Source organism: Pteropus medius, unplaced genomic scaffold (assembly GCF_902729225.1).
Source record: "Pteropus medius unplaced genomic scaffold, Ma_sr-lr_union100, whole genome shotgun sequence".
Lineage (NCBI taxonomy): Eukaryota > Metazoa > Chordata > Mammalia > Chiroptera > Pteropodidae > Pteropus > Pteropus medius.
Window position 1 is genome coordinate 3,871,422 of NW_024347862.1, and position 23,284 is coordinate 3,894,705.

The 23,284-nt window shown below is 37.0% G+C and overlaps 1 protein-coding gene and 1 pseudogene across 1 annotated transcript in view; both read left to right on the forward strand.

Annotated features, from left to right (window-relative positions):
* Window positions 1–3,126: 3,126 nt before the first annotated feature.
* The window catches only part of JAM3 (junctional adhesion molecule 3), a 63,612-nt gene continuing 43,454 nt past the window's right edge, over window positions 3,127–23,284 (forward strand). Inside the window, 3 exon segments of the mRNA XM_039878873.1 lie at window positions 3,127–3,168; window positions 3,170–3,227; window positions 3,230–3,337. Of these exon segments, the coding sequence (XP_039734807.1) occupies window positions 3,127–3,168; window positions 3,170–3,227; window positions 3,230–3,337 (208 nt within the window).
* LOC120615682 (uncharacterized) lies at window positions 22,201–22,319 on the forward strand (annotated as a pseudogene).

Genomic DNA, 23,284 nt, shown 5'->3' on the forward strand with positions numbered 1-23,284 from the left:
AAGAAATGTATCTCTCCACAGTAAGTCACACATTAGAAATAAGCATATTCAGTTGGATAATGTGGTGATAGAAGCATGCTTCCATAGCTCTGATTCTCCTCTGAATAGCGCCAGAGCTCTCCAGAGAACAATGAAATCATAAGGAGGAGCAGATTGCTTGACAGCCAAATGTATCCTACCCTGTCCTGGTACATCACTAGTTGGGCGCCATTCCAGGATTGTGTCTCTCAGCCACAGGTCATGACTTGCAGACTCTATATGTGGAGGATTATCAATGTTTTACAAGGAAGCACCTGCATCCATTTTCATGGGAAACTCTGCTCCTTACAGAATATTCATGGAGCCTTTCTGTGTGATCTTGTCCTGACTTTCAAAATATTCCCTAGCAGAGAAGGCCTATTAATATACAGAACCATTTCACAATGCAAGCACAGAAAATCCAGTAGAAGAAAAGAGGCACTGGTTTCTGAAAATGAGTCTGTCCGCAGTCAGATACCATCTTACATTTCCCAGGTAACAAGAATGGTTCCTTCAGTTGGCAAATGCACCTGACTGTATAACCAGGAGCTAAAGGAAATAATAGAGGGAAGAAAGAGCAAAAGGAAAAATAGTCAGTGAGCCTAAGAATAATTTTTCTCTTTTTAATTTCTCTATTATGTGTTTGATGAAGGGAGAGAGACCACCACCATAAAATAATTTTCACATACTTTCACTTGTGACTTTGGAACACAGTGAACCGAAACAGAAAGAAGCTTTAGGAAAGAAAACACAAATAGAATCATAATAGGTCATTTTTTACTTTTTATTCTGCCTGTTTGAGATTTTGAAGAATGTAATTAATTCACACTTGCAAAGGTTTGAGCAGTTATAAAGACTTCTAAAGAAAATCATATAATGATGGCATTTGAAGCATAAACTTGGCAACAACCTTAATCTATTTCATATTTCTTGACTTTCATAATTACAGATTTAAAAAATATAATATACAATTCAGAATATATGTAAATTATACACACAGTCTATTTTGTGAAAACTAAAAATATTGAAATAAATTTAGAATGACTGTATGAAAAATGGAAGTCTTTGAGTTGCATATAAAAATATTAGTTGTTAAGGCAAAGAGGCGATCATCTGAATGGGGGAATATATTTGCAAACAATGCTTCTGATAAGGGCCTAATATCCAAAATATATAAAGAACTCATATGACTCAATAACAACAAAAAAAATCAAACAATCCAATTAAAACATGGGCAGAGGACCTGAACAAACACTTCTCCCAAGAAGACAGACAAATGGCCAACAGATATATGAAAAGATGCTCAACTTCACTAACTATTAGGGAAATGCAAATCAAAACCACAATGAGATACCATCTCACACCTGTTAGAATGGCTATCATCAATAGGGCAAGTAATAAGTGTGGAGAGGTTGTGGGGCAAAAGAAACCCTGATATGCTGCTGGTGGGAATGTAAATTGATACAACCACTATGGAAAACAGTATGGAAATTCCTCAAAAAACTAAAAATTGAATTACCATATGACCCAGCAATCCCTCTTCTAGGTATTTAACCAAAAAACCTGAAGACATATATCCATAAAGATATATGCACCCCAATGTTCATAGCAGCATTATTCATGGTGGCCAGGACATGGAAGCAACCAAAGTGTCCTACAATAAATGATTGGATAGATAAGATGTGGTACATATATACAATGGAATATTACTCAGCCATAAGGAAAGATGAAATACTGCCATTTGTGACGACATGGATGAATCTTGAGATAATCATGCTAAGTAAAATAAGCCAGACAGAAGAAGTTTAAAATCATACAATTTCACTCTTATGCAGGATATAAAACTGAAAACAACAAACAAACATGACAAACAAACAGAGACTCATGGACATGAACAGTGGATTTGTGGTTACCAGAGGGAAGTGGGGTGGGGAGAGGTACGTAGGAGTAAAAGGGGTCAAATATTTGATGATGAAAGAAAATCTAACTTTAAGTGGTGAACACACAATGCTACGTATATAAATATATATGATATATTGTTGAATTGTACACTTGAAACTTATTTGATTTTATTAATCAATATCACCCCAATAATTTTAATATAAATAAATAAATAAATGCACCAAAGAACTTGAGAGAATAAAAATGGTAAGTTCAAAGCTTTAAATTTCTGCTCAAGGTCTGGATCTTTAAGTTTCCATATCCACCCTAAAAGAAATACTTGTGTCCTGTAGCCCAGGGCCAAAGGTCCTGAAAAACAAATCCAGTATTTAATTCTGTAGCTGTATTTTTGTTATTATAAAGAATGTTGCAATAAGAATTTACAGTGAAAAAAATAGTTGTTGGAAATTGGCATATTTTACTAATAACTATACTCAAAATTCTGTTTTTGCTCTTATTTCCTGGAGCATTAGAGATGTACTTTCTATATTATATATAATACAAGCCATTTCAAAAATTTTCCACAGTATTAAATGACAGTCAAAACTACCTGCATCTTTAGGTCCAATTTCCAGTACATTTTATTCTTCTGTTCATCTTGTCCGCTTGTTCTCATAAGATGCTGCTCCATTTTTCTTCTGTAGACTTACCATTTCCCATTTCCCATTTACCATTAGCCTTACCATTTCAACATTCAGAAACCAGAGCAAAATAAGTACCTTGAGTTTTTGCAGTATAAACTATTGGATATACTATCATGCTTTTGATCTACCATAGAAATAACTTTTTCTTTTTAGAAATATATCACTTTTATGTACTGCATAATATGTGTTTGTTATGTTTTATAGAGATTTCATTACTTTTTCCTTCCGTCACATTTGGAATCAGGGCCTCAAAAGAGGCGCAAGCAACAATGCTTCCAAGATAACTGGGCTGCATCCTTATTTGTAAAACAAGAAACACTTCATTTTTTAAAATTTTAATTGGTTGTTCCTTCTGTAATCTGTAGTGACGTATTCATTTTCTAGCTGTGGAAATTTACCCCACCGCACTCTTGAACGCGCTTCTTTACCTCCTCCCACCGAATTAATTGAAAGAGACCCCATGGGCCCAGGTCCAGGGCATCCCTGCATCCATAGCAACCTGCCTTCAGCTTCCTTTGTCACCATGGTGACGGCTCTGGCGGGCCAGGTTGTCGCTATGGTAACTAGAGGCGGGTAGCAGTGTCCCAGCAGGCTGGACGCATGCGCGCAAGGAATCTTGGCTGCGCCTTGCGCCCGCGGTCCCCCAGCTCCCCTCGACATGGCGCTGAGGCGGCGGCCGGGACTCCGGCTCTGCGACCGGCTGCCAGACTTCTTCCTGCTGTTGCTTTTCAGGGGTGAGTCTGCGAGTTTCCACCTTTCGGAGAGTAGGGTGTGGGAGTGATGAGAGCAGAGCGAGCCGAAGCGGCTGGAGCCCATATAGGCGGGAATAGCGGTCCCGGCCCCGGCGTCTCCGGGGGCTCAGTAGGAGGAGCGAGAGAAGCGGCGGGCTCCGGCGTCCCGGGAAGATGAGTCGGATCCCGGCCTCCTGGCGGGATCCCAGCGAGTTGGGCGCGGGGTGCGGGGGCCCGTGAGAGGCCTGGGCAGTTCGCTGCGGGCGGTGGGCTCGACCCAGGCAGAAGGCACCACCTTCTGGAAAGACAGTGGCAGCTTCGGCATGGGCAACTTGCTTGAAGACACTGTGTAACGAGCACAGTGCCCCGAAGTGGACTGTGAACGGCCTTCCGAAAGGACCAGCGCGGCACAGTTCTGAGGCCTGTCTGGCTCTTGGTCACAACACTTTGGGGCTCTGCTGTTCATTTGTCCCTTACTGTAAACAAAGAGACTGAACTGGGCAAACTTAGATTTCCTTTCGTGGAAATAAAATGGCACAGATATCAATCAAATGCTTTTTTTTTTTGGTCTCCAGCCCAGCTTAGGAGACCCCGCAGACTCTTACCCTGAAATAGCATCTGGGTTTTTTTGATAAGGATACACTGATAAACTTGAGAGTTTTGATTTGTCTTTTCCACTGTCTGGAATTCTCATTAGATTCGTGTGTACCGCGACATTTGGACAGAAGGACTGAAAAAGCTTCTGTTTAGTGAGCACATATTGTATATGGGGCACTTTGAAATCATAATCTTATTTAAATCCTTACAACAACTTTGTGAAGTGAGTTTATTAATCCATTTTTAGATAAGAAAACTAAGACCTAAGTCAAATCTCTTTTCCAAGACTGCATTCCAGATAAGTAGTGAAAACTCAAACCCATGTGGACCTAAAACACTACGCTACACTTTTCCTTCCCTGTTGGCCATCTGCAGGTAACCAAACGAGGTCTTTTTTTTTCTTTCAGTTTTTAGGTCATTGTTTGGCTTATTTGCTGTTGTCATCCCATGATGTCTTCCACAATATACAAATTAAAACACGAAGTGACTGGGAGTGGGGCTGGAAGGACAAGGAAAACAAAGCACTCCTGTGTTTGATGCTCATTCACGGGTTCATAATGGTTGTAGTAAAAAGTGAGGGTCTGGGATAAAAGCTGTGGAAACAGTGCTCTGTGATGAGGGATAAGTTTCAGGCAATAGATGTTGTCCATATACTTTGCCTGAGAGTAATTTCCAAAAACATGTGGTTGAGTGATATAAGTGGTCAAAGGCCAGGCAGGGGACAAGGGTGTCAGGAATGTCCAGCTCCCAGCTTTGTTGGTCACACTGACACTGTCCTATTCAGAGACTGGAACAACTCTCTATTGTTGATAAAGGCTTTTCACATGAAAGTTTGCAGTTTTTATTGCAGAAACATTTGACAATTTAGCTCAGGAATGAGTTTCAACTTGATGCTTTGTTAATAAATCTAGATGATTCTAAGGACTTCACATAACCTTGACCTTTTATTTTGTATTCTGGAGGGGCTCATTTGGTGGCTTTCTTGATATTAAGAGCTGAGATTTACCTGTAGAGAATAGGAGGAAGAATCAAACTTTGCAAAATAAGACCAATGACAAAGAATCAAGGTAGTAGAATTTATTAATCCACCTTGAATGATGTAGCTATCTTTTTAGTAGGGAGGCTCTTTTTCCATTAGTTTATGCTGTAAATATACTGTAACAACTTGAAAACTATTCTTCCACAGGTCATGATAGCTGTGTCTTTTTTATTTTTATGATTACTTTTTAAAATTGCTATTGTTTTTCAGTATTCGCATTTTAAAAATTTTGGTTTCCAGTATAATACATTCTTTATTAGTTACCCTTTACCAGGCTCTTTTGTAAGAATTTGACATGTATTCATTTGATACTGATAAGCACTCTAAGAGGTTGTTACTATTATTTTTCCCATTTTCTGGATGAAGAAACAGAAGTAATTTGGAATCTTCAACCATTTGTGTTAATCCAAGTTTGGGTTACTTTATTATTCCATTTGACAGTGTTGTTCTTATTACAGATTAGTTTAACTGAGTTATCAAATGTTGAAAGCCGTGCGGTTTGTATATAACATTCTTTTGTTAAGTTGGTGACAGGTGCAATTCAGCTTTGTAGATGTTATGCCACATGTCTTTTTTGAATGATTATGTAGTAGTTACTGTTGGGCTTCCAAATCTTTGATGTCCTAGAAAGAAGTGCTTCATTAGAACTAAAACAGTAACAGTTTGTATTCTTGGGATAAGATAATGTGCTGAAGCGGGGACATTTTTGAAAAAGAAAAATTCTCAGTTTTCTTTTGCATTTGTTTGGACTCTTGAAACATTTTTTTAAATGACCTATTTTTTATTTTCTTTTAAATTATCTGACAGATGTAATCATGATCAGACTGTTTGTGTATTTTCAGCAAAACAAGGAACACCTGCCCCGAAGCATGCAGTACTTCAAATCAGCTGTTCATTCCCAGATGACTTGTTGATAGGCATTTGTTCTTGAGTGCTTCAGGCGAGGGAGATACTTAATCACAAGAAATTGCAGAATTACATCCAGACAAAATAATCATACACCCAACCCCTAAGCTCTTAAGGCAGCCCAGTAGGCTAGGCTTAATTCAGTTCTTTTGAAGGAAACCAAATTTGTATTATTTTTGTATTTTCGTATTACTTGTATTTTTGAGATGGCCACATAATGTAATTGAAGAAGCTATGGATTTAGTACATCCAACTAGCAGCTGTTAGAGATGTATTAGCAAATTTTTTCTTCATACATTCTTTGAATTTTTTCAAAGCACAAGTGGGGTAAAAGAAAGGAAAATATGTGTGTGAATGAAGTTAGGATGTATGGAGTCTGCTGAATAATACCCTAGTCATGAAGTTGGATTCTCTTTTTTAAGGTGGTGTGAATGTGATGCTGTTAAGGCTGAATGCAGATTTCAAATCTTCTGTATTTGCCTTCTGAATGCTAACAGTATATGCAAATAGCTTCACTGGAGTATAAAGAGATCTGGAAAGTAAGTTTTGGTAAGCACATTCTTTTACACCTAGTTTAGCAAGGACAGTATCCACTATGGAAAGCTATATTGAGATCTAAAGCCTTAATTTACTGCCTCGGCTACTTGCCATGACATAGAGAAAGCTCCCTGAGAATTAGTATTTGTTTCTGATGTCAAGGAATGCTGTAGTATTTTGTGTTGGTGTGTTTCTTTGATTTTAAGTAGTATCTCTTATGTGTTATATATTTCCCATGAGTGGTTAATATGTATAGCAGAGATTTCAGTGCTGGTGGTATAGGAACATCAAACTTTTTAATAAATTAGAACTATGCAAACATGTTTTCATTTCAGAGTATCCCAAGGCTTCTGTGGTTCAGCCTTTCTACACATCATTTCCATAACAAATTCTGTCATATCCATACTGTCTGCTTTGCCTAACTTAACCTCAGCTCACAGTAATCTTTCTTCTCTCTAAATTAGCATTGCTCTTAATCTATAGTTCAGTTCAGTGCAACATATATTTATGGAATATCTATAATGTGCCAGGCACTTCTTCATGCTAGGAGTACAAAATGAATAAAGCATCCCAAGCCCTTGGAGAGCCAGAATGAGTGTATGCTGGATTATGTCGGGCTTTAGTTGTTGGGTGAAAATGCATTTTATCTTCTTAATGATATTAAAAATTTGTTTGGAACAGAGGCTGAATTTAATTTCATTTGTATCGTTCCAGAGATGATTATAGTAAATATTCTGGTTGTCACTTTAAAGTCAATTAACATTTCTTAAAAACTGCCTATGCATCTAGGCATTTTTTATGTATATTATCTTAGTTCCAGAGGCCCCAGGAGCTTTGGGAAATTCTGAGTTTTTACTATAGTGGAAGAAAGAGAATGGCAAGTATTTCTTGACTTGGTTTAATTTAAAAATCTTGTTTCTATCATCTACTCTATGTAGTTATACAAGGTTATGAAGAAGAAAAACTTGGAGAAATGCTCACAAGCTGCAGGTATGATTAGTATATGTCACATGGTTACAATTACACAAAACGTCTAATGCTTAGGGGAGGAAAAACCTGGAAAAAAAATGAACCCAAATGTTAATAGGTGCTGTTTTGAGTGGTACATTTTATGGCTGATTGTTTTCTACTTTTCTCTGTGTTCCTGGCTGATTCTTTTTTCCAAGTTTTCTTTAATGAAATTATTTTTAATGGAAAAAATTGCATTTTGTTTTGGCCTCCAATAAATAAATAATGGAATTTTAAATTTGACAATAGGAAGGATTTTCTTTTTAAATGGGAAAACTTAGTTTGTGTAGTTTAATGTGATAGCATGTGGATTGCGCCCTTTTCTATCTTCATAATTGTCAGCCACAGAGGGTGAAGGAGGAGCTGACCGGAAAGTTTAGTTGTTCGATCATACATTCTTAGTGCTTCATTTGAGAGATTTACTGTCATTGGCTTTTGGGTGGGGAAGCCAGCTGTGGCATTCTCAGCTAATGATTAACTGGAAAACTGAAAGAGCTGATGAGAGTACCTGCCTCCCCCCACCCTTTGTTTTTGAACAAACAAAATAATGTGAGTAGTGGCTTTGGTCTGTTTATTCAGAGTCAGCCAGCATTTATTGAACACCTGCTTTGTGCCAGCTGGGCAACTCCTAGAGGGCCTGTTCTCTTTGTCTTGGGTGAGAATACCAGATAAAATTGACTTCCTTGGAAAGTAGACTCTGAAAGATGTTTCCTGAAGTAGAGTGTCAGCTGATGCACCGTATCCTTCTTCCTGCCTGCCACAGACTTCCTTGTTGGATATCTTTCTCTAAGGAAAATATTTAATGTCTTTAGAATGAAGTGCAGCTGTCTGGAGGATGATAAAACAAAGAATGCAGCAAATCCTAAACTCCTAAACAGCTGCCTCCTCCCTTTTGTTTTTTGGCTGATTTTCCTCTATAGTATGTATGTCAGTCAGAGTGCTGAAACTTTATCAGCTAATCTCAATTTGGCAATCTCCATTTTCACGGCAGTAAAGCTTTCCACGAGCGAAAACAGAGAAATGTAAGACAAGAGCATCCCTGTACGAGAAGGAATATACAATTTAGATCGTTAACTAACAGTAGCATTTTGGGTAAATATTTTATGTCTTTAGAAGTGAGAGCATTTGCTCTGGGCTAGCCTGCTAGAGAATCGCAAGAAAGAGTGGACTTAGCAATAATTTTGATTTATGCTAAGTGTAGATTTAGGAGAATAAAAGTGTTGAGAGCCAATAAAGTCCAGGAAATAATAGGAGCAAAGGCGTGGAGTTGGGAATACATAGGTTATATTTTGGGACCAGTGAGTTATTATAATGATAACAGTTTGTTTTTATTGAAAACTAGCTATATGTCAGGCACTGACTGTGCTGATAGCTTTACCTGGTCTTTCTTCATTGATCTCAGCAGTCAGTCTTTATAGGTTTCATTTTTCAGTTGTTGAATCTGAAGCTCAGGTATGTTAATTACCTAGCCCAAGGTCACAACTAGGAAATTGAGGAGCCAGATTGTCCATTGCAAAGAGCTTTCAATGCCAGGCTAAGAAATTTAGACCTTATTCTGTAAATTGTGGAAATTCATTTGGCAGTTTGATGCAGGGAAGTGATCTGATCAAAATGATTTTAGAAGTATTAATCTAATAATTCAAGAAGACTAGAGAGGGCAGTTCAGTTAGGGAGCTACTAGAGTAGTTCAAGGTCACTTTCTTTAGGGTAGGTCTCATGATGTTGAATTCATTTTTATTTATATCTGAAAATATATTTGTTTTAATCTTGTTCTTGAAATATAGATTTACTAATTACATAATTTTAGATTGATAGTTATTTTGTCTTAGAGCCTGAGCTATCTAACACTGATGCTTTCTGGTTTCTATCATTCCCGTTGTTAAGTCCAGGAACTCAGTCATTTCATCAATCTTTCCTAGGTTGCCTGTCTTCTCTCCAGTTACTTTAAAGATCTTTTATTTGTCTTTGGCATTCTGAAATGTTCTTACAGTGTGTCCGGGATTTCTTTTTAATGATTTTACTCGTTCACATGTTGTAGTTTATCTATCTGTCAGTTTATATCTTTCCTGAGAATTCTCAGGTATTATCAGTTTAAAAGCTGCCTAGCCTCTATTTTCTTAATTCTTTTCTTCTGGGACTCTGCTAAGATCTATTTAATCATTCTGTTTTCCAAGACTGTTAACCTTTCTGTCATAATTTCATATTCTTCTCTTTTTGTGCTGTTCTGGGTTATTAACTATAATATGCTTGATAGTTATTTTTTTTTCCAGCTGTATCTAATCTGTCATTTAACCAATGCATAGTTTTTTTTAAACCAATTGTATTATTCATTTCTAAAATTTTACTTTTTAAAAATAATCCGGTCTCTTTTGCTTGCTCTTTTTTTACTCCTTTATTTTTTTAAACATTTCACGCACAATTGTTTTATATTGTGTATCTGACTCTTCAGATATCTGAAATTCTTGGGAATCAAATCTAAATCTAATGTTTGTTATTTCTTAATGACTCTTATTCATGGTGTTGTTTTTTTCTCCTTTACTCATAAACCGATATTTGGTTGATCTCAATCTGTGCAAATCCGGTCCTGACCAAACGATGCTTTTGTCAGAGTATGCTTCTACTGGGCGGCAGCCACCTGGGCTGGCTTTCCCTCTTTCCGAGTCCCTGGCATTATTTGACAATCTCAGATTTAGCTTCTCTGCCTTCTTACTGGCCCAAGGGTGCAGTATCCCCACTCAGAGTCACGTCCTACTCATCTTATTACTTTCTGGTTTCTGCCCACAGCTGTTTTGTTTGTTCTTTTAAAGATTCCCCACTTTCTGTGAGCCCAGAGATGCATTAAAAAATATGACGTAGGAAGGGTCTCATTGCTGGAGCACAACGGCCTTTCAAGAGTATCTAATAAACTACTATGCTGGAAACAGATCTCAGCTTTACTTAACTCATTCTTCCTTTTGATTAACATGAGTCACATGCCTTTTTTTTAAATGTTCATATTATGAAGGTAATGCTTTTGTTTTCACTTTTTAAATATAAAGTAAAATTAAAATATTGGCTATGTTTTTTCAGAGCACGTATACCCCCATAGAGGTCCTGATGTGCTTGGCAGGAGGGGTAGTGAAATTCTTGCTAAGCACCACTGCTTTAAGGATAGGGCTATATGATTTTAAAGACGTACCCAGTTTTACAACTATCCTTGGATCAGTTTATCTGAGAAGCAACCATCTGTCATTCAAGGTACGGCAACTTGAAATTTAGGATATTATAGCTCTTCCACACTAGACAGGCATCTGAAGCAGCAGCTGCTTACTCTGCTAGTAACAGATACAGGTGAAGACATTCAGAGGTAAAATATAAAGGTAGTCTTGAGCTTTCCAGGTGAAATCTGCATCTGAGATTCACATTCTTACGGGATGAAATGCTGGTTCTCTGAAAGGCTCAGTCCCTGTACTGTGAGAAGGAACCGCCCACTGCATTTTAGGAATGCTCCATTGTTTGTAGCCTTTCAGATACTTTTCTGGCTGAAGAAAGGGCACGGCATTGTGGGTGTTAGGCATTCCGGATTCATTTCCCAGCTTTGCATGTTATTCATTTTTGGACCTTGGGGAAGGCATATTGGTTTTAATCCAAAACACTTGAAAGTAATTTAAATACCACCTCTCTCACGCTATTGTCAAAACATTCACATTTCTTTCCCCTTGTTTGAAAACTCACTTTAGCTGTATGAGTTTCAGATCCATAGAATTGATTTTCTGGACATATAAGAGAATTTTTAACTGATTTTTTGAATTAATTTATTTGTTAATTAAAAGTGCATTTGAAGGTTTTGAAAACCTGGTTCACAGAAATTTCTTCCTGTTCTAAATGTTTAGAAGTGTTTCAGAGCCACATAAACTTGGCTTGAAACTCTTCTACTCTAAGAGTTGGGAAGGTTCATCTTTTTTTAATCTGCTGTAATCTTACTAGATCTGCTGTTTTAAGAGTTCCTGTGTTTGTTTACTATGAAGAAAAAATGGATAGCTATTTGGTTGGGTTTGTATTCTTAATTCAGTCTCATTTCTTAGTATCAGATACAAAGTTTTTATTCTGACCTTATTTGGTCTAGCTTTTAAGTGCTTTGGTAATAAAAAATGGATTTAGAACCCTACCTGTGGATCTTTAGAGCAGTGATTCAGTATGAACAAATAGTTAAATATCTTTAATTTACCAGGCATGGTTTCATACCTTGTGAAACCATGTACATCAGTGAAGTAATTTATGTTATGAACTCCTTACAGGAAATGATGAAAGCTCTTGATCCTTTCCTCCAAAAAGTACTTTTATGTACATATATGAAACATTTTATACTATTTTGGGAGGTTCACAAACCCTCAGAAGATCATTTATGGACCTCAGATAGAGAAGGCTGCTCTAGATCCCAGGATTCTTGTTTCCCGGGAAAACATGCTTAGAATGAATGTCTCCTGCGATAGGTGCTAACTACATGTAGAGTTCAGGAGTAGTATACAAAACTATTATTTTATTGTTCTCTTATTCTTTCCACTAATTCTGTTATTAATAATTCTGTTATTAATAATTCTGACTTTTCTGTGAGACGATAACTGATAGTGTCAAACATCTGGTCATATTCTCTATACATTTCCAATTTAAATTACTCTGTAGGTAGGTCAGAGAGTGAAGACTTTGATTTAAGTGGAAAACAAAGTATGCATGCAGTTTTAGAGAGGCTTAAATCTCTAAATTTTCAGTGTTTCTTCATGTTAGTACAGCTCCAGGGGGTTGCAGAGTTAAGCCACATGAAAAACAATGAAATGCTGAGATGAAATTATGCAGGAATTCTTCCATCTACCTCCAGTGTCCATTTATAGCAGGTCTCTTTTTTTCCCTTGTGCTCTCTCCTTTTCTTTAACTTAGGCAATAGTGCTGAGAAAAGAGGCCTAAAAGGATGTTTCATAACATTGGATGAGGGATTTGGACTTCACAGAAGCCAGAACAAATATTTTCTCCTACTGGTACCCTGTGGCTAATATCCCACATGCTGTTTGCAAATTACAACCTAGAGTGAGTTCAGAGTCGGTCACCTTTTTGAGGAGGAGTATATTTTTGTGGTTTGTTCTTTTCAGCTCACAGATTTTACTTTCTGTGCTCTTGTCAAGTACACTTTCTGCGTGTAAATAAAATCTGTAAAAATTGTTCGTTTCTATTCTTATGTGTGAGCAGCACCTTTTAGCGCACATTTTTTTTAAAGCTACTTTTAATGGAACCTTGAGGAAGAAAATTTAGCTGGGGTTTAGAGACTTCAGTTTTAAGCCTTATTGCTTACCCTTTTCTGTACCTCACCTATAGTGGAATAATGATGTGATGTGCTTGATTGTAAAGCTTTAGTTTCTAGTGGAAACTGCTGTCTTGCCTTTAGGAGAGAGCTCATTGGATTTGGGTTGCCAGATTACATAGATGAGGCATTTGATGCATCCACATCTATCATAGAGGAGTTGGATTCTAGAGAGATGTTGCATTTTCCTTTTCTTTTACAAGATTATAGCTATAAGGAGAAAATTGATCATAAAACTTTAATTAATTCACTTTTTATTGGGGAATCACAAGATTTAGAGTATTGTTTTTGGCTCTGTAGAATTGTTTCATCACCATCTTCTGAATGATTCTTGTTCATTGCCATTTCTTTTTAATTATCATGGTCCATCCACCCCACATGGAGAGTGTCTTCTTCCTATTTATTCCTACTCATTCCCTACTATCCAGCTTAATGTACTGCTCTGTTAAGCCTTTTTAAAATCTCTAGTCTGGAATGAACTCTTCCTCTTCTGAATTCCTATTTATCGGGAGGAACATTAGCTACACTGAGGTTTGAACCTCAGCTCTGTTATGTGACTTCTCCGAGTCAATTTCCTTAACTATAGAGTAGTAATAACATATAATTTTGTAGGATTGTTTTGTAAACCAAGGACTATATAAAGCTTTTATACAAGTAAATAAATGGTAACAAAATAACACTGATACATTAAAATAAAAATTAATTAGGAGAAAAAAATGGCGTAGATGATAGAGATTCTGTTCATCCCTCTGGCGACCAAATCAAAGGTATGATGGAAACAAGGAGCAGCAGCAAGGAAAAATTGCCTGGGATCTAGAAGAACAAGCCATACAACTAGGGAGAAATTCAAGAAAGCACCTCGCAACTGCAGAAGGTAGGATGGGATGAGGACGCGGCGCTGCCCAGTCTACAGCAGCTGAATGAGATGGAGGCTGCAGCAGTAGCAATGGCAGAAGCCTCTTAAAGGGGCCGCCACTGCGAGCAGATTTTTGCGGTGACGGACCTGCTCGTTCTGAGCACCAGTGCCTGTTCGGCTGTGTGCGGGGGCACCAGGGACTTACAGGGAGACATTGTCAGAGTGAGGGCCGAGACGAGATTCACTCGGTACAGAAGTGTTGGCGATATCCATTGTTCCCTGTTGAATTGTCCCCCTTACCAGTGCACCAGATACAGTGCCGCCATAGCTGTGATGTCATCAAACTGGATAACAGAGGTTGCTCTTCCCAGAGGATTCCTTGAAACCCCACCTCCCCTAACTCGGGCCCCACCCAGGCCATAGTCTGGTGCTCCTTGCTGAGACTCACAGTTGTGGAGGCAGCTATCCTCCGTTTCTAGTGTGGCCTTTTGAGGCAACTATAAGCACATTATCTGTGGATTGCTGGCTGAATCTTAACAGATGGCCCTGGAGGAGGGGTAGAGGCTTGGGCAAAATTTGGCCTGCAGCTGAACCCTTCTCAGGACTGTGCCACTGGACACCTAGTTCACAAATCCACACTAATAAGACCGGGAGACTTAGGAGCTGTACTTAGTACATAGAAACAGACACAGAAAGGCAGCCAAAATGGGAAGACAAAGAAACAGAAACCATATGACAGAACAGAACAGAGATCCAGATATAATAGATTCAAGTAATCTAACAGATGCAGAGTTCAAAACACTGGTTATAAAGATGCTCAATGAACTTTTGGGAAGTGTAGAGAACTCCAACAAAGAGATAAAAATGGAAATGGAAATTATAAAAGGGAACCAGTCTGAAATGGAGAACACTATCTGAGATGAGAAGTATATTAGATGGAATAAACAACGGAATAAACAAAGTGAATAAAGAAGAGGATCCAATGCCCTATCTAGAGGACAGGAAAGCCAATCAGGACACTCAGTCAGAATGGCAAGAAAAAAGATGCCAAGACTATAAAAATAATTTAAGGAGGATATGGGACATTTTTAAGGCTCCAAATATTCATCTGATTGGTGTAACAGAAGAAAATCAAGATGTTGAACAGCTATTTGAAGAAATAATGATGGAAAACTTCCCTAACCTGGTGAAGGAAATGGACATACAACCCCAGGAAGCTCAGAGAATTCCAAAACACAAGGATCCAAAGAGGCCCACACCAAGACACATAATAATTAAAATGCCAAAGATTAAATATAAAGAAAGAATATTAAAAGTAGCAAGAGAAAAAGAAATAATTACTTATAAGGGAACACCCATAAGACTGGCAGCTGATTTCTCAAAAGAAACTATGCAGGACAGAAGGGTTTGGCAAAAAATATTTGACAGGATGAAGACCCAGGATCTACAACCACGAATAATTTATCCACCAAAGCTATCATTTAGAGTTGAAGGACAGATAAAGAGCTTCCCAGACAAAAATAAGCTAAAGGAATTTATCACCACTATTTATCACCACTAAGCCAGTATTACAGGAAATGTTGGAGGGATTTCTTTAAGAAGAAAAAACATGTATCAAAAACAGGAATAAAGAATGGTAACAACTACATTCCTATCAATAAGTACCTTAAATGGAAAAGAATTAAGTGCTCCAACCAAAAGATACAGTGGCTGAAAGGATAAGAAAACAAGACTCTTACATATGAAAAGGAAGGGGATGGAAAAAGATATTGCTTTGATGGACCTAGAAGGTATTTAAGTCAGAGAAAGATAAACACTATATGATTTCACTTATATGCGGAATTTAAGGAATAAAAGGAACAAACTAATCAAAAACAGGCTCACAAATTTAGTGGACAATTTGGTGACGGACAGAGAGGAGGGGATTTGGGGGGGCTGGGAGAATGGGGTGAAGGGTTAAAGAAGTACAAATTAGTAGCTGATGGATAGTCATGGGGATGGGGAGCACGGCATAGGGAATGCAATTAGCATTAATAACATTGGCTAGGTGGAGGGTTGGGAGGAAGGAAGCAATTGGGATCATTTCACTAACTATATAGATGTCTAACCAATGTATCGTATACTTGAAACTAATTAATATTTTTAAAAAATAATTACATAATTTACGTAAAGTATGTAGCAGAGGGCTTGGCATAATAATAAGCTCTTAGTGTTAGGTTTTATTTTTCATCAATAAGTGTGAGAGATTTACCGTTGCTAACTGTTGTTGCTGCTGCTACTACTGTTACTACTTTATACAATTCATTAGATCCTTAATTATTCAGAGGCAAATTTAAAATGAAGCTTATCAAGTTTAGGCTTTTGGACTCCTCACTTTCCAAAGGCCTGGATTCATTCCATCAATGTGTCCACAAATTGGCCAAAATTATTAAATGCCTTTGCTACATTCAGTTATAACTATTCTCTTTTTCCATTCTGCCTTCCCCTCTGTCTGACTTCTTATGTTGAAAAGCATTGTAATGGCCACTGGCATTTTTCTCAGCCTAGAGGAGTTGAGTTGGGAACACATTTAGTTCTGGTTAAGTGGGATTGTTTATGTGGTCCACAGTCATTGCTATGTATAGTTGTTTTTGCTTAGCCATGTCGATGTAGGAATAGCTTCCGGGAATATTCTACCATGCCATTTGACTTACTAGGATTGAGACATGATGTTGTAGGATCTACTGTGAATGCTGCTTTTAAGCCCTTATAATTCTGCTGCAATGAGAGACGTAGTTGAAAAAGCGGGTAATGAGGGTTTTTTTTTGGTATCAAAATTTAAGATTAGTCACTCTACAAGAAAATTTGAAATGCCCTGAAATCCTGCACCTTAAATATGAAAGAAATTTTAGATAGAAGTTTGCTCAAATTTAAAAACAATCTTTACCACTTTGCATGATTTACCAATAATGAATATTTTATTTTCCTATGATTTACCAATAATGAATAGTGAATTATGAAGCTAAAAGAAACTTCTAAACTATTAATGTTAAATTTTTTCATTTACCATACTAAAAGAAAGTCTTAATTATTCTGTTATTTTCCATAGACAGTATTACAAAATCATTAACATATGATGATGTGATCAAAAATCTTAAAACATGTAGGAAAGATTATAGAGTATTAAGAAGTTAATAAAAATATTGTTATTTCTCTATTTTGCGATATTTGTGTTACTAGCTTTTTAAATTTAAATTATTTTTATAATTTTTTTGTGGTTTCTGTTCTCACTTTATACTTCATTTTGTATTCAGGATTTTTTTAATGAGGCCTCAAAATTGTATCAGCTTCAGGCTCTCCAAAACTTACATTCACCCCAATCATAGTCTTCTTTGACCCATATTCTTTGATGTTATATTGACCTACTAATATAAATCATTAATGGCAATATGCTTTATTATTATTAAAATATTAATGGCAAAATAGTTTGTGACTTGAGGGTAGAAACCTTGTCTTATGCCTAGCATAATGTTTGGAACATAATAGGTATACAAATATTTATTGATGAGAGAACAGTGCACCATAAGTAGGTTGGTTGTGGTTTTGGGTAAAGGGCAGGGGATTCACTCACTTGCTATATTAGATGGAGGCTGACAAGTATTTTTGTTCAAAGATGTTATAGCCTTGACAGATGAGAAACCATGGTGTAATTTGTATGTTTCTTAATCTTTATTTTAAAATAATTTGGAGTCAGAAGACCTGGTTTCCATTTCAATCGCTGATGCTTTCAGATTTGGGGATGGTAATTGTCTCCTACTATATCTGAGCCTTGTTCTCTTAATCTATGAGGAGAGATTATAATACCCATTTTACAGGATTGTTACATGGATCAAATGAGATCGTGTATGAAAGTGGTACTGTAAATTATAAAATGCTATGTAAACATAAAATATTACCATTCTTTGCTTTATTCCCTTTGGGTTCTAGTGTTTCATTAGTCTTATGATTCTCCAAAACTTTAGGTTATAATCCTAATTTAGAGGAACTTTCTCAGTAAAGCTTCCCTGATGGTTTATTTTGATGAAATGGCAAGTTTTTAAATTCATTTTTTCTGTGTAGGAAAGATATTTTATTTAAAGTACAGATTGGTGTCCACAATTTTTCTAAAAAAACAAAAACCTAGTTTTAAGTTTCAAGAGTAAGGAAAAATTTCTCTTTGACATTCTTGGATTTCAGAAGTGGTTCAATGATATTTGTAGAAAAGATGAGACTTCTTATGCCTGGGGGAAGTTTTTATGCCTGAACTAGCAAGGATTGAATAATAAAAAGTTTCAGTGGAAACTGCAACATATCTTTAAGTAAAGGCACTGCCAGTATAAATCAGTAAGTTTACATGAAAAATAAACGTCTTAGTAGATAAATAGCTATTCAGAATAGATGAGTTCAGAAAAGGAAAGTGCCATATGAGTAAACAGGCCTCCATGTTCTATTGGGTGTTTCCACCTGAAAGTTTAGTATTGCTTTTTCCTAAACACTTAGTGAAATGAAGTGACAATAATCTCATGTGCTGAGATCAGTGTGCCATGAAATGTTAGGAGCCCTTCAGATGATGGACATGTTTTTTTTTCTCTCTTTCTTTTGCACATTAGGGGAACATAGGGGAGATTATGAAAGAAAAAGAAAACACTCTGTCACTCGACGAATATTTTTCAAAAAATGCTGAAACAAACCAAATGTTGGATATTAAACCACAGCATTATGGATGTTAAATTCTGGCCTCCCAGCTCTGTTTCTCTCACAGATTATATTCATATTCATTTCAAAGTGTTTGTTGGAACCTTGAAAGTCTAGATTAATTACTGTTCAAAAGTTAGAAGCACCCATTGGAGAATAAAATTTTGGAATCTGTCTTGTTACACATTTAGCTATGACATAAGAGACTTAAAAATTTTTTTCATTATTTAAAAATAATTTCATTATTTTTCATTATTAAAATTTTTTCATTATTTTTTCATTATTTAAATAATGAAAAAATTTTTCATTATTTAATGAAAAATTTTATTATTATTTAATTTTTCATTATTGATATTGGATTTCTCTGGAAAAAGAAACTACCCTATAAGCCATCTATCTAATTTCTCAATAACTGGACAGGTTACCAGGAGACAAAGGTAATGGTAAACCCTTGTATTAGTGCTGATCTTAGCAAGTGATACGATCCTGTGTCATGGGGTTGTCCTGTGCATTTTAGGGTGTTTAGCAGCATCCCTGGCCTCCAAATGCTAGTAGCGGTACCCCTAGTTGTGACAACCAAAAATGACTCCAGGCCTTTCCAAATGTCCTATGTGTGACAGTATCTCTCCCAGTTGAGTATCACTGCTGTAAGGGATTATTCAAGAGGAGGCAGTTAAGGCCGAGAGAAATTCAGTAACCAGCTTCAGATCACATAAATATTAGGTGATAGAACTGAAACTAGTACCTAACTTTGTTAATACATTCCCAGTCCAATCTCTCAGTTCCCCTCTTAAATTGTTTCATTTTGTATCAAAAGCAGTGGCATATGTTTAAATTTTTGACACCAAAACAAAAATTGACAAACCCCCTGTGTTTACCAACGATGTATATTGTCCACTTGGATTCACTTCTCTACTTTCAAAGCTCTTACCATATAACCTTAACAACCCCTGCTTTTCTTGGCTCCTAAAAACTTAAAAATGCTTGAGCAACAATTTTTATGAGCAATTGGAATGGATAGTTTGGAAGTCCTCAACTTGCATTATAAATTATACAGGTAAGTTTAAATTGGATGTGATGTGTGGGCTACAGGCCTATCTCGGAAATATTGTAGTTCTAGTTCTAGTCCACTGCTATAAAGTGAATAAAGTTGTATCATAATATTTTTGCTGGCAAAGGGTCTTAACCTTCAGTTTGTAAAAAAGGCAACGTCTGTGAAGTGCAGTAAAGCAAAGCACAATAAAATGAGGTATGCCTGTACTGAAAACTAGTGAATTATGTGCTAGTGAAGAATACTGGAGGACCTATCTCTGGAATCTAATACCTGTTTATTAAGTAAAATTGATGTGTTACCTTAGGTTTATTCTGAACCTTCTTGTATCTTTTGGTCTTACTTTATATACTTCTCAGTTTATGCTTTTTAATAAAGGCAAAATCCGAACATATAGTAGTACTTGGTAAACTTAATTGGGTTGTTTAATTCCATATCTGATGTTTCAGTTTATCATCGTATCCTGGGTTTTCAATATATAGAAGCTCAGATTTGGTTTGGGAACACGAAGGGGAAGATATAAAAAAGGAAAACCAGATAAGAAAGAGCAAATTGGTTAAAATTAGTAGTCAGAAAAGAAACTAAATGTCAGGTTGGAGAGCTTAGAACTTTAGGTAAACACTTTGCTTTAAAGTCAGAGTACATCGTCTGAACATCTGGATTCTGTAGTGCTCTCAGGCTCTGCTCAGGACCTCTCTGGATTTCATTTTGGTCTCATTAGCAGAATCTTTTCTCTGAGAGCTATGTAACAAAGCCATATATATCTTTTGAAAACTTCAACTACTGCAGTGTTGAAAACCTCAAATGCTCAGCTTTGAAGGTGTCTTTTCTTTTATCTATTCAAATCTTTGAACTTAGATATAATTGCGTTGTTACATAATCTGATTCTGAACATGTATAAATTCACAATATGAAAACTTCAAGACCCAAACTCAGGGGTTTGCAGACTAAGACAAACTATAGAATAAGAGCCATCAGACGTTTAATGTAATTGTCTGCCATGGTTATATTAACTTGCTGTTTTTTCCATTCCTCCCTCTAAGTACTTTGTAAACTGTCTTAAGCTAAAGTATTGGCCAGCAAGGATTCTTGTAGGTTTCTTTCTTTTTCACTGCACATCTGTATTCTGCATGGCATTTTCCTCTAGAAATGTGGCAGAGCTAACAGCTGGATACTGTAGATTGACCTAGTACTGAACCGGCAGTTGTTATCTTTTGGTAGTAGAGAGGCAAAAAAGAGTTGTCCCCTAGGATTTATAGCATACTTAGTCTGGTATTGAGGTTGCCTCTTGCATGTAAATGAGTGTAATGATGGAAAGGCAAGGGGAAAGGGAGCCACTACCATGTTGTGTTTGGGGACATGGATTGTTAAATTTATAGGGGTGACATTGGTTAATGAAATTATATAAGTGTACAATGAAATTATATAAGTGTACAATGCTATAATATAGCAGTCCCCAAACTTTTTGGCACCAGGGACCAGTGATCCCATGAGAATATAATACCTAATGATCTGAGATGGAGCTGAGGCGGTGATGCTAGTGCTGGGGAGCAGCTGCAAATACAGATGAAGCTTTGCTCATTTGCTGGCCGCTCACCTCCTGCTGTGTGGCCTGGTTCCTAACAGGCCATGGACTGGTATTGGTCTGCAGCCCAGGGGTTGGGGATCCCTGCTATAATACATCATCTGTATGTTGAATTATGAGTTCACCACTCAAAGTCAAATCTTCTGTCACCATATATTTGATCCCCTTTACCCTTTTCTACCTCCTCCCCACCCCCTTTCCCTCTGGTAACCACCATACTGTGTGAGCTTTTGTTTGTCTTGTTTGTTGCTTTCAGTTTTATATCTCACATATGAGTGAAATCATAAGGTTCTTGACTTTTTCCTTCTGACTTATTTCGCTTAGCATGATATTCTCAGGTCCATCCATGTTGTAAATGGCAGCATTTCATTCTTTCTTATGGCTGAATAATATTCTATTGGATATATGTACCACACCTCCTTTATTCAATCACCCATCAAAGGACACTTTTGTTGTTTTCATGTCTTGGCCTCCGTGAATAATGCTGCAATATCATAGGGCTACATATATCTTTATGAATAAACTTTTCAAAAATTTCAGGTAGCAACCCAGAAGAGGGACTGTTGGGTCATATGGTAACTCTAGTCTTGATTTTTTTGAGCAAGCTCCATACTGTTTTCATAGTGGCTGTACCAATTTACATTCCCACCAGCAGTGTATGAGGGTTCCTTTTTCTCCACAACCTCTCTAACGCTTGTTATTACTTCTCTTGTTGATAACAGCCATTCTAACTGGTGTGAAGTGATAGGATATTTTTTTTTAACTGTAAGAAGAATTTACCGACAACATAAATTTGGTAAGTTTAAAAAGTATAAGTAAGAATATTAATCATAATCCCAGCAGGATAATGTGACAATTTAACATTTTTACATGTTTACTTCTAGTCATTTTTCTGAACATTTTTAGAAATAATCGAGTTCATATTCTAAATAATACTTTCATATTCTGCTTTTTTCATTCTCTTGCTTAAAATTCTTTAGGGACCTCCTGTTGCTTTTAGTATTAAGCCCAAAGTCTTGAGCTTCTTTTTATCTCTCCAGTTTTATCTCTCATCAGCTGTCTCTTTGCTCATTATAATTCAGCTTCCTTGGCTTTCTTTCATTTTCTCACACATGTACAGACATAATACACATGCTTCCCAGTGCATCTAATATATTGTTTGGCTACCTTTTTGCAGGATTCGATCCTGACTGTCAGTTCCTTAGGGAAGCTTCCCCTAATCTCTAAGATTAGCACCTTGTTGTCTTTGGCCATGCCACCCTGAACAAGCCCAATCTCATCTGATCTTGGAAGCTAAGCAGGCTTGGGCCTGGTTAGTACTTGGATGGGAGACCACCTAGGAAGACCAGGTACTGTAGGTGTAAAAAATAAAAAATAAAGGATAGTCAGCTGACAGGGTTCTTGTAATCTGTGAGGTCAACCAAGGGTTGCCTCACCTAAAAAAATAAATAAATAAAAAATAAGATTAGCACCTTGTATAGGCGGCTTTCATAGCCGCCTATACTTTTCTTTATAGCATTTATTGCAGTTGCATTAATTATATCTGTAGAATTAGGATGATGTTTATGTATGCATTGTTAGAATGCGTTTAGAATGCAAGGTCCATGAGAGTAGGAATTGTTCACACCGGCTCTAGTATTTAGTACAGTATGTGGTAGGTGCTCAGTAACAATTAGTATATGTTGAAAAAATGAGTGAATAAATGAACAGATGAGCAAATATTATAAGCAGTAGTCTCCTTTCTTTATACATAACACATTTGTTAAAATATGTGCTTACTAGTGAATGTCTGCAAGTCTAATAATGGATTATTTTCTCCATGAGCTAGTAAATATATTAAGATCCCTAAATAATCTTCCTGGAGTTACTGCTGTTCTTGACTCATTTGTTCAGGTTCAACCGTATCAGAAATTAGGGGTGGGAAAAGACTGCCAAAGATGGCACTCACCAGCTGCTACCTGCTTCTTTAGAATTAGGTAAGTAGAGTCAGGGACCTCCTCCTCCACGGGCTCACTACTTCCTCCCTGATCCTTTTTAGTTTATGTTCCAAGACCAGGCAACCCACAGTTTTGAAACTTCTGCTTCAGGATGCTCCACATCCTTAAGTGCAGGAGTGGGGAAGTGTTTATTTTTCTTGCCATAGCAGCAGGACCTGAGTGGAGCTTTAGCTACCTGCCCCCCACCCTGAAATCATGATCATCTTGCTGGGGCTCTTTACCTGGTACTTGCTGCAACTGAATGCTTGAGATAATAGAAGAGGGGAAAGATTTAATGAGGTGAGGTTACAGGGTCCCCTGAACACTAAGGAAGGACTTCTTCACAGAAT